General features: G+C 31.3%; 1 protein-coding gene across 1 annotated transcript in view; it reads right to left on the reverse strand.

The window, feature by feature from the left end:
* Positions 1 to 12,563, reverse strand: part of CCDC7 (coiled-coil domain containing 7) — a 431,686-nt gene that overhangs the window by 229,681 nt on the left and 189,442 nt on the right. The window contains exons 21-22 of the mRNA XM_082742485.1: positions 11,732 to 11,839; positions 1,488 to 1,586 (exon numbers count right to left, since the gene is read on the reverse strand). Coding sequence (XP_082598611.1) covers positions 1,488 to 1,586; positions 11,732 to 11,839 — 207 coding nt within the window. The remainder of the gene's footprint in view (positions 1 to 1,487; positions 1,587 to 11,731; positions 11,840 to 12,563) is intronic.

The following is a 12,563-nucleotide window of genomic DNA, read 5'->3' on the forward strand; positions in this document are numbered from 1 at the left end:
TTTTATATTAGTCTCTAGCTTTTTGGTTACTTACATTTTATTTGGGCAATTACATAGTCACAGACCAAAAAAATGAAAATTCATATTACAAGTTTTCTTATTACAGTGTTATTTTTAATTGCAAAATATTTAAAACCATCTAAATATACAAATATAGAAAACTGGTTGGATAAACTAATGCATATTATAAACTATCATACAGTATAAATTGTGGTATATAACATAGTACAATATGTAGTAGATATGAAAACAGTGAGAAAACTACTGTTACAAAGAAATGAAAATGTCTCTACAAAATGATTTGGAAGGATTCTAGGGGTAATTTTTTAAAAAATGAAACAGAGAATACCTAACATGCCACTTTTTTAAAAGAAAGAAAGTAATATAGAAATGAAGGGGGTGGAAAAGGACAGGTTTTTTAAAATAAAATATAAAAGGACAAACCAGAAAACAATACAGTTGGATACCTATAAGAAAAGGGTGAAGACTGAGGAATGCAAGGGAAGGAATGATACTTTATCTCTTTTTGCATATTTACTACTTTTGGAAGAAAGTTCACTTTTACGTATTCCAAAAATAAATTTAAAAAAATGAGAACGAAGACTAAAACTGAAAACAAACTTAATGAACCTAATGATGGAAAAAAATAAGCACAAACCCAAATAATCAATCAACAGTATTTGATCTATAACCTCAGTCTTAGGCGAGAGAGTGGAATGCAAAAGCATTCACAAAAATTTTTAGTAGTTTTTCCTTTTCTACTGCTATCAGGTAAGCAACTGTGAAACAAAGTCCCACTTGCAGAGGGAATACTAGCTTTTAATCAAATTAATGACAATCTTCTGGTGGGCCCAAACAAAGTTATCCAACAAGGGCTGTATATCATCCTGATCATATGGGGCAACATGGTTAGATCATTAATATAAAGAAGGTAAAAGGACATAGTGTCCAGGTAAAATTCCAGGGCAAGATGAGCAAAAGACAAGACATCTTATTCCACAGGAGATGTTTGTGAATCTATTCACCCTCTCTTCCCAAGATTAGAGAGTCTGAATAGTGGTGGGACTCTTTGACTACTGACTTTCTACCCAAAGAGATTTCAGGCACATAACTCTGGAGTTAGCATAAATTACCATGTCTTCACCATTAGAACCTATTGCAAAAAGACACTGACACAGGTCTAAGGCACCCATTGGTTTTTTGGACCAGTAATTTCCCAGGACTGACTGAAAGGTACACACTCTTTGTGAGACCATTACTGACCTACTATTGCCCTTGGTGGATGCTGAGCACATGACCCATGGGTATGAATGATCAGAAATTATAAACAAAATGTATCAATAATTTTTCTTTTGTTCTTTATCTTAGGGTATTCACCCTTTAAATTAACATGTAAAATTTCTACAGAATATATCCTAGGTATATGGTTGTGAGCCAAAGGAAAAAAAAACTCTAAAATAATATGTAGAGTTTTTTAAAATACTTACTAGTGAATCTTCCCTTTCTAGAAGTTTTTTGTTTCTCTACTTGCATTTTGGTTTTTGACACTGAATCTTCATGCTCAATCATATGTTCTTCATCTGGTACTACATAAAGAAATACATTTAGCCCATTAAATAGAAAAAAAAGACCTGTTGTGAAACACCTAAACTTCAAATTTATACAAGTGTACAGCAGAATTTTCTCTCTTTTTGATAAAACTAAAAATACAATGCTAGATATGAAAACAATGAGTAAAGTTTTAATGAGCGTTTTCATATGAATATTATTTCATAAATATTTATATAAATTAAATTTACTTAAATTAGTTCCAGTTTTTTGGGGTATTTATACTTAGACTAATACGTAAATGTAGTTGAAACAATAAAACATATATGCACAAGGTTACTTATGGCAGCATTTGTAATTGCATAATATTCAAAACTACCTAAATGTTCAAGCATAGATTACTGTTTAAGTAACTGAAGATCTGTACTGTAAACTGTGGTATCACATAAACAATGGTATATTGACACAAACAGCTGTACAAAACTGTCAAATGAATGGAAACATTTTCCAGAAAGTGACATACAAAAATTTCCATGAGAGAATATTAAGTGAAAAAGAAAAGTTAAAAAGCAGATGTTAGTTTAAAAGCAGATCTAGTATATTACCTTTGAGGTGACAAAGAAGGGGAATTAAGGGAGAAAATAGAGAAAAATATAGAGACACTTATTTTTACAAAATGAAACACAGCCCTGATAAACCAGAAATCAATTTACTTAAAACAGAAGGGATAAACTGAGGAACGCAGGAGTGAGGCTTCAGGAAAAAATGCTCTCTCTCTCTTAAATATTTTTATTTTGGAAGTAGGCTAATATTTCTACATATTCCAAAAACAAATTATACTAAACAAAAATAATAGTTTACAAAAAATGAAGCAACTTAAGAAAAGAAGCACTGTATGGTGACTAACATAACATTTTTTAAAAAAGAAATGAACCAACTCAAGGAATAAAAAGGGACTAATTTAGTTACTTGTGATACAGTAATATAGTCTCAGTCTTGGGTAAGAGAAAACCATAAAATCTTTTGTTTGTTTTTCTGACAGTATCAACTAAGCAATTCTAAAATAATTTCAGGGTCTTATAGAATTGAGCAAATGAGTAAATATAAATATATTGACGATATAAATACATATATACAAACACATACATACACACACACATATATATACAGACATATACACATATGAGTGTATACATATACATACATGTGTATACATATTCATGGATACATATAACTACATACACATAAATGTATCTGTATGTGTATACACACACATACACACCCCAGTACAAACGGGAACCATTAGTTTTGAACCACAAATATTGAACCACAAATAACATTTCCCATTTGAAAAAAACTAAGGCCTCTAGGACAAATGACTGATTCCAACTATGAGGCAAGAAATGTTCAAGACTGGCACAGAACATCTTGTCATACTAAGTAGGGAGTTTCTCAATGTCTAGGTCATGTCTTAAGTTTATAATAATTATCTTGATTAAATTCCTACTCAATGCTAGAGCAATTATATTGCTTCATTACTGGTATATGGAAATGCAACCCATTTCTGTATGTTGGTTTTTTTAATGCTACAACTTTTCTGAATTGTATATGAGTTCTAGCAGTGTTTGGGTGGCATATTCAAGGTTCTCCACATAACGTGTTATGGCATCTGCAAGTAGTGAAAGTCTGAATACTTCCTTGCTGATTTGAATGACTTTTATTTCATTTTGTTGTCTGATTGCTGAAGCTAAGACTTCCAGTTCTGTGTTAAATAATAATGTTGAGAAGGGACATTTCTGTTCTCATTTTTCCACATTAAGGTTGATATTAGCTGTGGGTATTTCATATTTGGTCTTTATGATGTTGAGGTATGTTCCATCTATACCTACTTTGTTGAGAGTTTCTATTGAAAATGGATGTTGTACTTGGTCAAATGCTTATTCTGCAACTACTGGGAAGAACATATGGTTCTTATTCTTTCTTTCACTAATGTGGTATATCACATGGATCCATTTGCAAATATTGAACCATAAACCCCACTTAATCATGGTGAATAATTCTTTTAATGTACTGTTTGATTTGATTTGCTAGTATCTTGTTGAGAATTTTTGTATCCATGTTCATCAGAGATATTGGTCTGTAATTCTTTTTATAGGGGTTTTTCTGATATTGAATAAAGGTAATACTGGTCTCATAGAATGAGTTTGGAAATTTTCCTTTCATTTCTGTTTTTTGGAACAGTTTGAGGAGAAGAAGAATAGGTAATAACTCTTCTTTAAATGGCTGGTAGTCTTCCCCTGGGAAGATAATCTGGCCCTGGACCCCAGTTTGTTGGGATATTTTTGATTACTGATTCAATTTCCTTGCTGGTTTGGGGTCTGTTCAAATTTTCTATTTCTTCCTGTTTCAGATTTTATTTTTGTTGATCTGTACTACTGTTTATTGTTGTTGTTCCTATATGGTTTATTTCTCCTTTATCTTTATTATTTTCCTTCTTATGCTGGCTTTAGGCTTAATTCCTATTCCTTTTCTTTTCTTTGTTTGCTGTTCCTTTTCTAATTCCTTTAGGTGTGAGTTTAGGTTGTATACTTGAGACTTTTCATGCTTCTTTAGGTAGGCCTATATTGTTATATACTTACTTACCTCTTATGGCTACCATTACTGCATCCTAAAGGTTTTGGATTATTGAGTTTTCATTTTCATTTGTTTCCATGTATTTTTAAAAATTTCTTCTTTAATTTCCTGGTTAACCAATTCACTCTTTTGTATGTATTTAACCACCATTTATTTCTGGCATTTCCAAATTTTTTCTTGCAGTTGACTTCACATTTCAAAGTGCTGTGGTCTGAATATATTCATGGTATGATCTCATTCTTTTTATACTTGTTGATGGCTGATTTGTGACAGAGTATGTGATCTATTCTGGAGAATGTTCCATGGGCACTTGAGAAGCATGTGTATTCTGTTGTTTTAGGTTGACATGGTCTGAATATATCTGTGAAGTCCATCTGGTCCAGTGTGTCACTGATCTTCAGTTTAGATGATCTGTCCATTGCTGTGAGTGGGGTGTTAAAGTCCCCTACTATTATTGCATTATTATCAATTAGTTTCTTTAATTTTGTTATTAATTAATTTATATATTTGGCAACTCCCAACTTACAGTGATAAATATTTACAATTGTTAGACCTTCTTGTTGGATAGAATCTTTATTATGCTATAGTGTCCTTCTTAGTCACTTATTATAGTCCTTTGTTTAAAAACTAGTGTGTCTGATATAAGGATCACTACTCCCACTTTCTTTTAATGTCCATTAGCATGATAAATGGTTCTCCATCCCCACACTTTCAATCTGGAGGTGTCTTTGAGTCTAAAATGAGTCTCTTATAGATAGCTTATTGATGGGTATTATGTTTTTCATCTAATTTGATACACTATTTATTTTGATTGGAGCATTTAGTCAATTTACATTCAGAGTAATTATTGAAAAATATGAATTTAGTGCCATTGTATTACCTATAAAGTTACTATTTCTGTAGAGTTTTTCTTTCTGATCTTTGTTACTTTTGGGCTCTCTCTTTGCTCAAAGGATCATCTTTTTTATTTTTTTTATTCCTTAATTTTATTTTTTCAATGTTCCAAGATTCATTGTTTATGCACCACACCCAGTGCTTCATGCAATATGTGCCTCCCTTAATACCTACCATAAGGCTCACCCATCCCACTATCCCCTCCCTCCCAAAACCCTCAGTCTGTTTATCAGAGTCCACAGTCTCTCATGATTCATCTCCCCTTCTGGCTTATCCCAATTCACTTTTCCTTTCTTTCTCCTATTGTCCTCCATGTCATTCCTTATGTTCCACAAATAAGTGAAACCATATGATAATGGATTTTCTCTGCTTGAATTATTTCACTCAGCATAATCTCCTTCAGTCCCATCCATGTTGGTACAAAAGTTGGGTATTCATTCTTTCTGATGACTGCATAATATTCCATTGTATATATGGACCATATCTTCTTTATCCATTCCTCTGTTGAAGGACATCTTGGCTCTTTCAACAGTTTGGCAACTGTGGCCATTGCTGCTATGAACATTGGGGTACAGATAGCCCTTCTTTTACTGCATCTGTATCTTTGGGGTAAATACCCAGTAGTATAATTTCAGGGTCATAGGGTAGCTCTGTTTTTATTTTTTGAGGAATCTCCATACTGTCAAAAGATCATCTTTAATATTTCTTGGAGGGTTGCTTTAGTGTTCGTGAATTCCTTTAATTTTAGTTTTGTTTGTTTTGTCCTAGAAACTCTTTCTCTCTTATTTGGAATGACAGCCTTCCTGGATAAAGTATTCTTGCTGCATATTTTTCCCATTTAGCACATTGAATATATCATACCAGTCCTTTTTGGCCTGCCAGTTCTCTTTGAACAGGTCTGCTGTCAGCCTTATGTTTCTATCCTTGTAGGTTAAAGACTTCTTATTTGGAGCCGCTTTCAGGATTTTTTCTTTATCTCTGAAATTTGCAAACCTCACTATTATATGTTGAAGCATTGACCTATTTTTATTGACTTTGAGGGGAATTCTCTGTGCCTTCTTGGCCTGAATACCTACCATATTAGGAATTTTCTCTGTTATAATTTGTTCAATAAACATTCAGTCTCTCTCCCTTCATTTCCTGGGACCCCTAATATGCAAATATTATTTCACTTTACTGTTCATTTTTTTTTGTTGTTTAGCTTCCATATGAAATCACATGGTATTTGTCTTTCTCTATTTCACTTAGCCTGATACCCTCTAGGCTCATCCCTATTGTCACAAATGGCAAGATCTCATTTTTGATGGTTGCATAATATTCCTGTGTGTGTGTGTGTGTGTGTGTGTGTGTGTGTGTGTGTGTGTGTAACATCTTCTTTATTCATTCATCTATTGATGGACACTGGCTGCTTCCAGTTCTTGATTGTTATAAATGATGCTTCATTAAACAAAGTGGTGGATTGTTATGATGAGCAGCAAGTATTATATGTAAGTGTTGAATCACTAAATTGTACATCTGAAACTAATATTAGACTGTATGTTAACTGGAATTCGGATTAAAATTTCTTATAAGTTGTAAAATAGGGAAAAATAGACAAAAAAATCCATGGGGTGTATATATGTTCTCAAATTAATGTTTTTTCATTCTTTGGGTAAATATCCAATAGTGGAATTACTGGATTGTATGGTTTTCTTATTTTTAATATTTTGAGGAATCTTCCTACTATTTTCCACCAGTTCACAAACCATATTCCTACCAATAGTGTATGAATGTTCCTTTTACTCCACATAATCACCAATACTTGTTATTTCTTGTCATTTTGATTTTAGTCATTCTGACAAGTCTAAGGTAAAATCTCATTGTGGTTTTGATTTGCATTTCCCTGATGATTAGTGATGGTAAGCATATTTTCATGTGTCTGCTGGACATCTGCAGGTCTTCTTTAAAAAAATTATCTCTTCAGGTTCTTTTACCACATTTTAAATTGGATTATTTGTGGTTTTGGTGTTGAATTATGTAACGTTTTATGTATTTTAGGTACTAACCCTGTATCAGATATGGCATTTGTAAATATCTTCTCCCATTCAATAAGTTGTCTTTTCATTGTGTCAATGGTTTCTTTCACTGTGCAAAAGTCTTCCATATTGGTGTAGTCCTAATAGTTTATTTTTGCTTTTCTATTGCTTGAGGGGAACTATCAAGAAAATTATGGCTAAGGCCAATGTCAAAGTGTTTACTGCTTATGTTTCCTTCTAGGAGTGTTATGGTTTCATTCTGAGTTTACTTTGTTTATGGTTTAAGAGTGGTCCAGTTTTCCCAGAACCATTTATTGAAGAGACTGTTCTTTCCCCAGTGTTTAATCTTGACTTCTTTCTCATAATTTGCCATATATGTGTGGGTATATTTCTGGGCTCTTTATTCTATTCTGTTGATCAATGTATCTATTTCTGTGCCAGTACCATACTATTTTGATAACTACAGCTTTATAGCATATCTTGAAATATGGATTTTCATACCTCTAGTTTTGTTCCTTCTCAAGATTGCTCTGGTTATTCAAGGTCTTAGGATTATTTGTCCTAGATATGTGAAATGTACTGATAGAAATGGAATTGAATTTGTATATTGTTTTGGGTTAATATGGACATTTTAATTATATTAATTCTTGAAATCTATAAGAATGGAAAAATTTTCACATTTCTTTGTGTTGTCCTCAATTCCTTTAATCTATGCTATAGTTTTCAGAAGATTGGTCTTTCTTTTCCTGGATTAAGTTCATTCTGAGGTACTTTATTCTTTTCAGTGCAATTGAAAATGCTGCTGTTTTCTTAATTATTCTTTCTGTTGTTTTATTAGTGTATAGAAACACAACAGATTTCTGAGTATTTATTTTGTATCCCACAACTTTACATAATTCATTTATTAGGTTTAAGAGTTTTTTAGTGGTGTCTCTAAAATTTTCTATGTGTAGTATCATGTCACCTGCAAATAGTGTAGGTTTTCTTCCTTACCAATCTGGAAGCCTTTTATTTACTTTTCTTGTCTGATTGCTGTGGCTAGGACTTCCAGTACTACTGAATAAAAGTGGGGAGAGTAGGTATCCTAGTTCGGTTCCTAATCTTAGAAGGAAGGTTCTACTTTTCACCATTGAGTGTGATGATGATTGTTTTTGTCTAGACAAAGATTTTAAGCTAGCATTCAAAAATATGTTCAAATAACTAAAATAAACTATACCTTAAAGAACTAAAGGAAATTATAAGGATAATACCTTACCATCAGAGAATATCAATAGCATGATAGAATTTTTTTTTTAAAAGATGAACTATAAATTCTATAGTTGAAAGCACAATAATTGAAATAAAAAGAACCAAAGGTAGGATTTAAAAGGCAAAGAAGAGGGGCACCTGAGTGGTTCAGTTGTTTAGGTGGCTGCCTTCAGCTCAGGCCATGTCCCAGGGTCCTGAGATGGAGTCCTGCATTGGGCTCCTTGCTCATCAGGGAGCCTGCATCTTCCTCTGCCCCTCTCCCTGCTCTTGTGCATACTCACTCTCTCTCTCTCAAATAAACAAAATCTTTTTTTTTTTTTAAGGCAAAGAAGGAATCAGTGAAAATGAGGAGATGTATATTGATATTAGCCAGTCTAAGAAGCAGGAAGAAAAAGAATGAAAACAATGAACAGAGCCTCAGAGATTGATGGAAAACTATTGAGAGTATCAACATAGCAAAATGGGCATCTCACAAAGAAAGAAGAAAAAGAAAAAATCATTTTCAAAAATAATAGTCATTAACTTCTCAAAAATGTGAAAATCGATCTTCATATAAAGCAGCCAACAAATTCAAACTAAATTCAAAGACATCCACACAGATGCATATCATAGTCAGATTGTCAAAAACAGTTTTCTGGAAGTTCCAAGATTCTTAATTTAAGATTGTTTTCTTGATATTAAAACTTTATCTTCAGGTAAAAAAATTTTTTCTGATTTCTTATTCATTTTCTCATACAGAAAAGAGACCTTTCATCCATTAAAACATGTGATTTTTTTCATGATGAAGCCTCTTAATTATTAAAATATATCAAGAAACACCCAAGTGTCCTCTAATTTTTATAACATTTTAAGCAAATGATAATTGTTTAAATAAAACAGTGGTAAATTTTCAAAATACAGTGCTTTTATTGAAAGGATATGGAGGTATTCTGTTACTATATATTAAAATTAAGAAGTTGAACATAGACCTTATTTTTTAAAGCATATTCACTTTTTTAAAAAGCTTTCATATTTTTTAAGCTTGTATTTGAGAATGAGAGAGAGCACAAGTGGGAGGGAGGGGAAAGAAGAGAGGGAGAAGCAGCCTCTCCCCCTCCCCAAAGAAAGGAGCACAACACAGGGCTTGATCCCATGACCCTGGGATCATGCATGAACAGAAGGTAGACACAACAAACTGAGTCACCCGGGTGCACCAGATGTTTTCAAATTTTAAGACAGTATTTATTTAAAAGTTAGAATGAATAAAAATAATGATTCCAACATAAATAAAAGAAAGCAAAAATGAATTAAGATGGGGAAAATAGAAATACCCCAAATACTGAAATATAGCAATAATTATAACAATTGTAAATAGATTATGTGTTCTAGAAACAGAGAAAAGCAGTCACCTGGGTTTATAAGCAAATTATAAACTATTTAAGATATACTACACTAAAGTTTAAGAATATAGGAAAGTGTAAATTAAAATAGATGAAAAAAGATATGACTTTCATATAGTAAACAAATCTACTATAGTTATGTCAATATCAGACAAAATAAAATTTAACTCAAAAAGACCTTATCAAAGAGTAAGATGATCTCTTTAACAAAAGAGAAAGGGAGTTTACCAGAAATACATAAGTTTTTAAATTTGCATGTACCCCAAACATAAGTAGTATAAGGAAAAGAGTACAGAAATACAGGAAGAAACAGATAGATCTAAAAGCATAGTAAGAAAACTCAATATGTATCTCTCATTAAATGGTGAAATGAATAAAAAAATTCTAGAAAATCAAGAAGTAAGAAATTTAAAAATATAATTTTTAAAAGCTTGACAGTAGTCAAGTATTAATTACTCAACAATATGCTGTCTTATTTCTTAAAGATATGAGCAAATCATATTTTGTGGTAATAAACTATTAAAAGAAATTATTGAAGTATAAACATATGTGACCAGATTATTCACTGTGCAAGCAGAATCAATCTTGTTATTTTTCAGATACTCAGATTTCAATAATTTTTAAATAATCTAATATTTAGTATTAATAGTAATAATTTGTAATATTTTCTAGTTCTCTTAGCCTATACATACTTTAGAGTTACACTGAAATATTGGTTATCAGACATGTCTAAGGAAAAGTATGTAAAATTCTAAAAATATAGAGCAAAGAAGAGTAAATGAAACTTATCAGGCAGGAAAACATAAAGCACAAGTAAAATGGAGCAATATAACCTCAAAATACCAAATTTGGATCAAGTGTGATTATGAATGCTAATAAAAAGACAAAGATATCAGAATGAATTTGAAAACACAACTATAAGTTTCATATAAAAGATTTTAAAAAATCATAAAGACACAAGAAAGTTAAAGAAACAAAACAGAAAAGTATCATGCATATACCAACCAGAAGATGATAGGAGATACATTAACAGCAGATATGGTAGCTTTTAAGGCAAACATAAAAATTATAAAAATGGGTCCCTTCATTAAAACAAAGAGGTCTTTCCTCCAGGGAAATTATTAATTTTAAATATATATAAATATATTGTATATATTATTACATTTATATGTTTTTTATTTTATTATATTATTACATTTATATATAAATATCATACATTTATATATATGATATCATAAGTTCTGAAGCAAAATCTAATACAAGAAATAAAGAAATCCATAATCATAAAAATTTAAAACACCTAATTCAGTAATTATGGAACATACAATAAAGACCTAGAAGCATGAACAAAATAATTGTAGACATATTCATGAACTATAGAAAAATAACCCTCCTGAATTTATTTGAAAATAATTTTACAGGATTTTAAATTAATTACTTACTATCAAAGCTCTCACTTCTGGTAGATTTAAGATTCTTATCTTGAGATAGGCTTCTTAAAATTAAAGCCATGCCCCCAGGCAACTGATTTGCAATAGATACCATATCCTTTTGCTGAGCTACAAGAAATGCTAAAAAGATAAACAGATCTATTATAAAACTTTTGCATATACCAAGTAATCAGCAGTATTTCTTCTCATTTAAAGGAAAGACAGCTTAAAGGAAGTTAAAGGAAGCTAAAGTTAAAGGAAGATAACTGCAAAGCTACAGTGTAAGTAAAATTTATTTTTATAGATCATGGAAGTGAAGTAGAAAATTTGTGTAGTTTTCATGAATGTGTGTGGAGACAGTCTTGTTTTATAGCAGTCATTGACCATGCAAATATCAAGCAAAATGTATCAAAGCTTTTACTTTAGTTGTCTAGTTATCTTAGGGTATTCACATTTATGTCAAAGTGTAAAATATCTGCAAAACATGTGCTCCAACAAATACATAGTAAGAAGCAAAGACAAAAGATCTTTTGATGTGCTTAACTTAAAATAATTTAAAGATATCTATAATTGTTATACTGACCATTGCGTCTATTCATTCTAGAAGTTCTTTGTTGAAACATCTGCATGAGTGTGCTTGATACTGCTTCATCCTCAAGTCCAATATTTTCATCAGGTACTTTATCCTGAGCTACAAAAAGGAATGTATTTAGTCTACTAAATGGAAAAACAGATCTGTGAGATCGAGAGATTTCAAATTTAAAACAAATGTACAGTAGCATTTTCTCTCATTTTTATAAAGTTGTAAGTAAATTACATAAAGCTAAATCTGAAATAAAAACTGTGAACTTTTAATGAGGTTGTGTTTTAAACAGTTTCATTATTTCCAGGACATAATGTTAAGTGAAAAAAAAAAAAAAAATGAGAAAGGGAATATCTAGTATGCTACTTACTGGGTAAGAACAGAGAGGAAATTTTTTAAAAAATGAATAGACTGAAATAAAGAGACACTTTTATGAAATGAAAAACAAGAACAGTATGTTACCCTCATTACTACTTTGAAAAAGAGAGACCATAATTGGTAAACTAAATTCAAAGCAAGTAAAAGGAAGCAAATATTAAAGAGTAGAGCAGAAATAAATAAAATAGAGGGGGAAACAAAAGTCAGGTGATCCCTGAAAGGCTTGGTTGGTTTAATAAGCAAAAATCAATCACTCAATGTACTGGAACCATATTATTAGAATAAAAGACAATATGTGATGGGGTTTCTTCCTAGCGTAACTGGGCTTGAAAAAGAAAAAATTAAACCAAGATTAGAAATTAGGAATAAAGAATGATAAAGAAAGCAAGCAAGCAAGTAAGCAAGCAAGAAAGCTCTCTTTTTGCATATGTGTACATTTAAAAATCCTAAAGAA

Source organism: Mustela nivalis (assembly GCF_964662115.1).
Source record: "Mustela nivalis genome assembly, chromosome: 7".
Lineage (NCBI taxonomy): Eukaryota > Metazoa > Chordata > Mammalia > Carnivora > Mustelidae > Mustela > Mustela nivalis.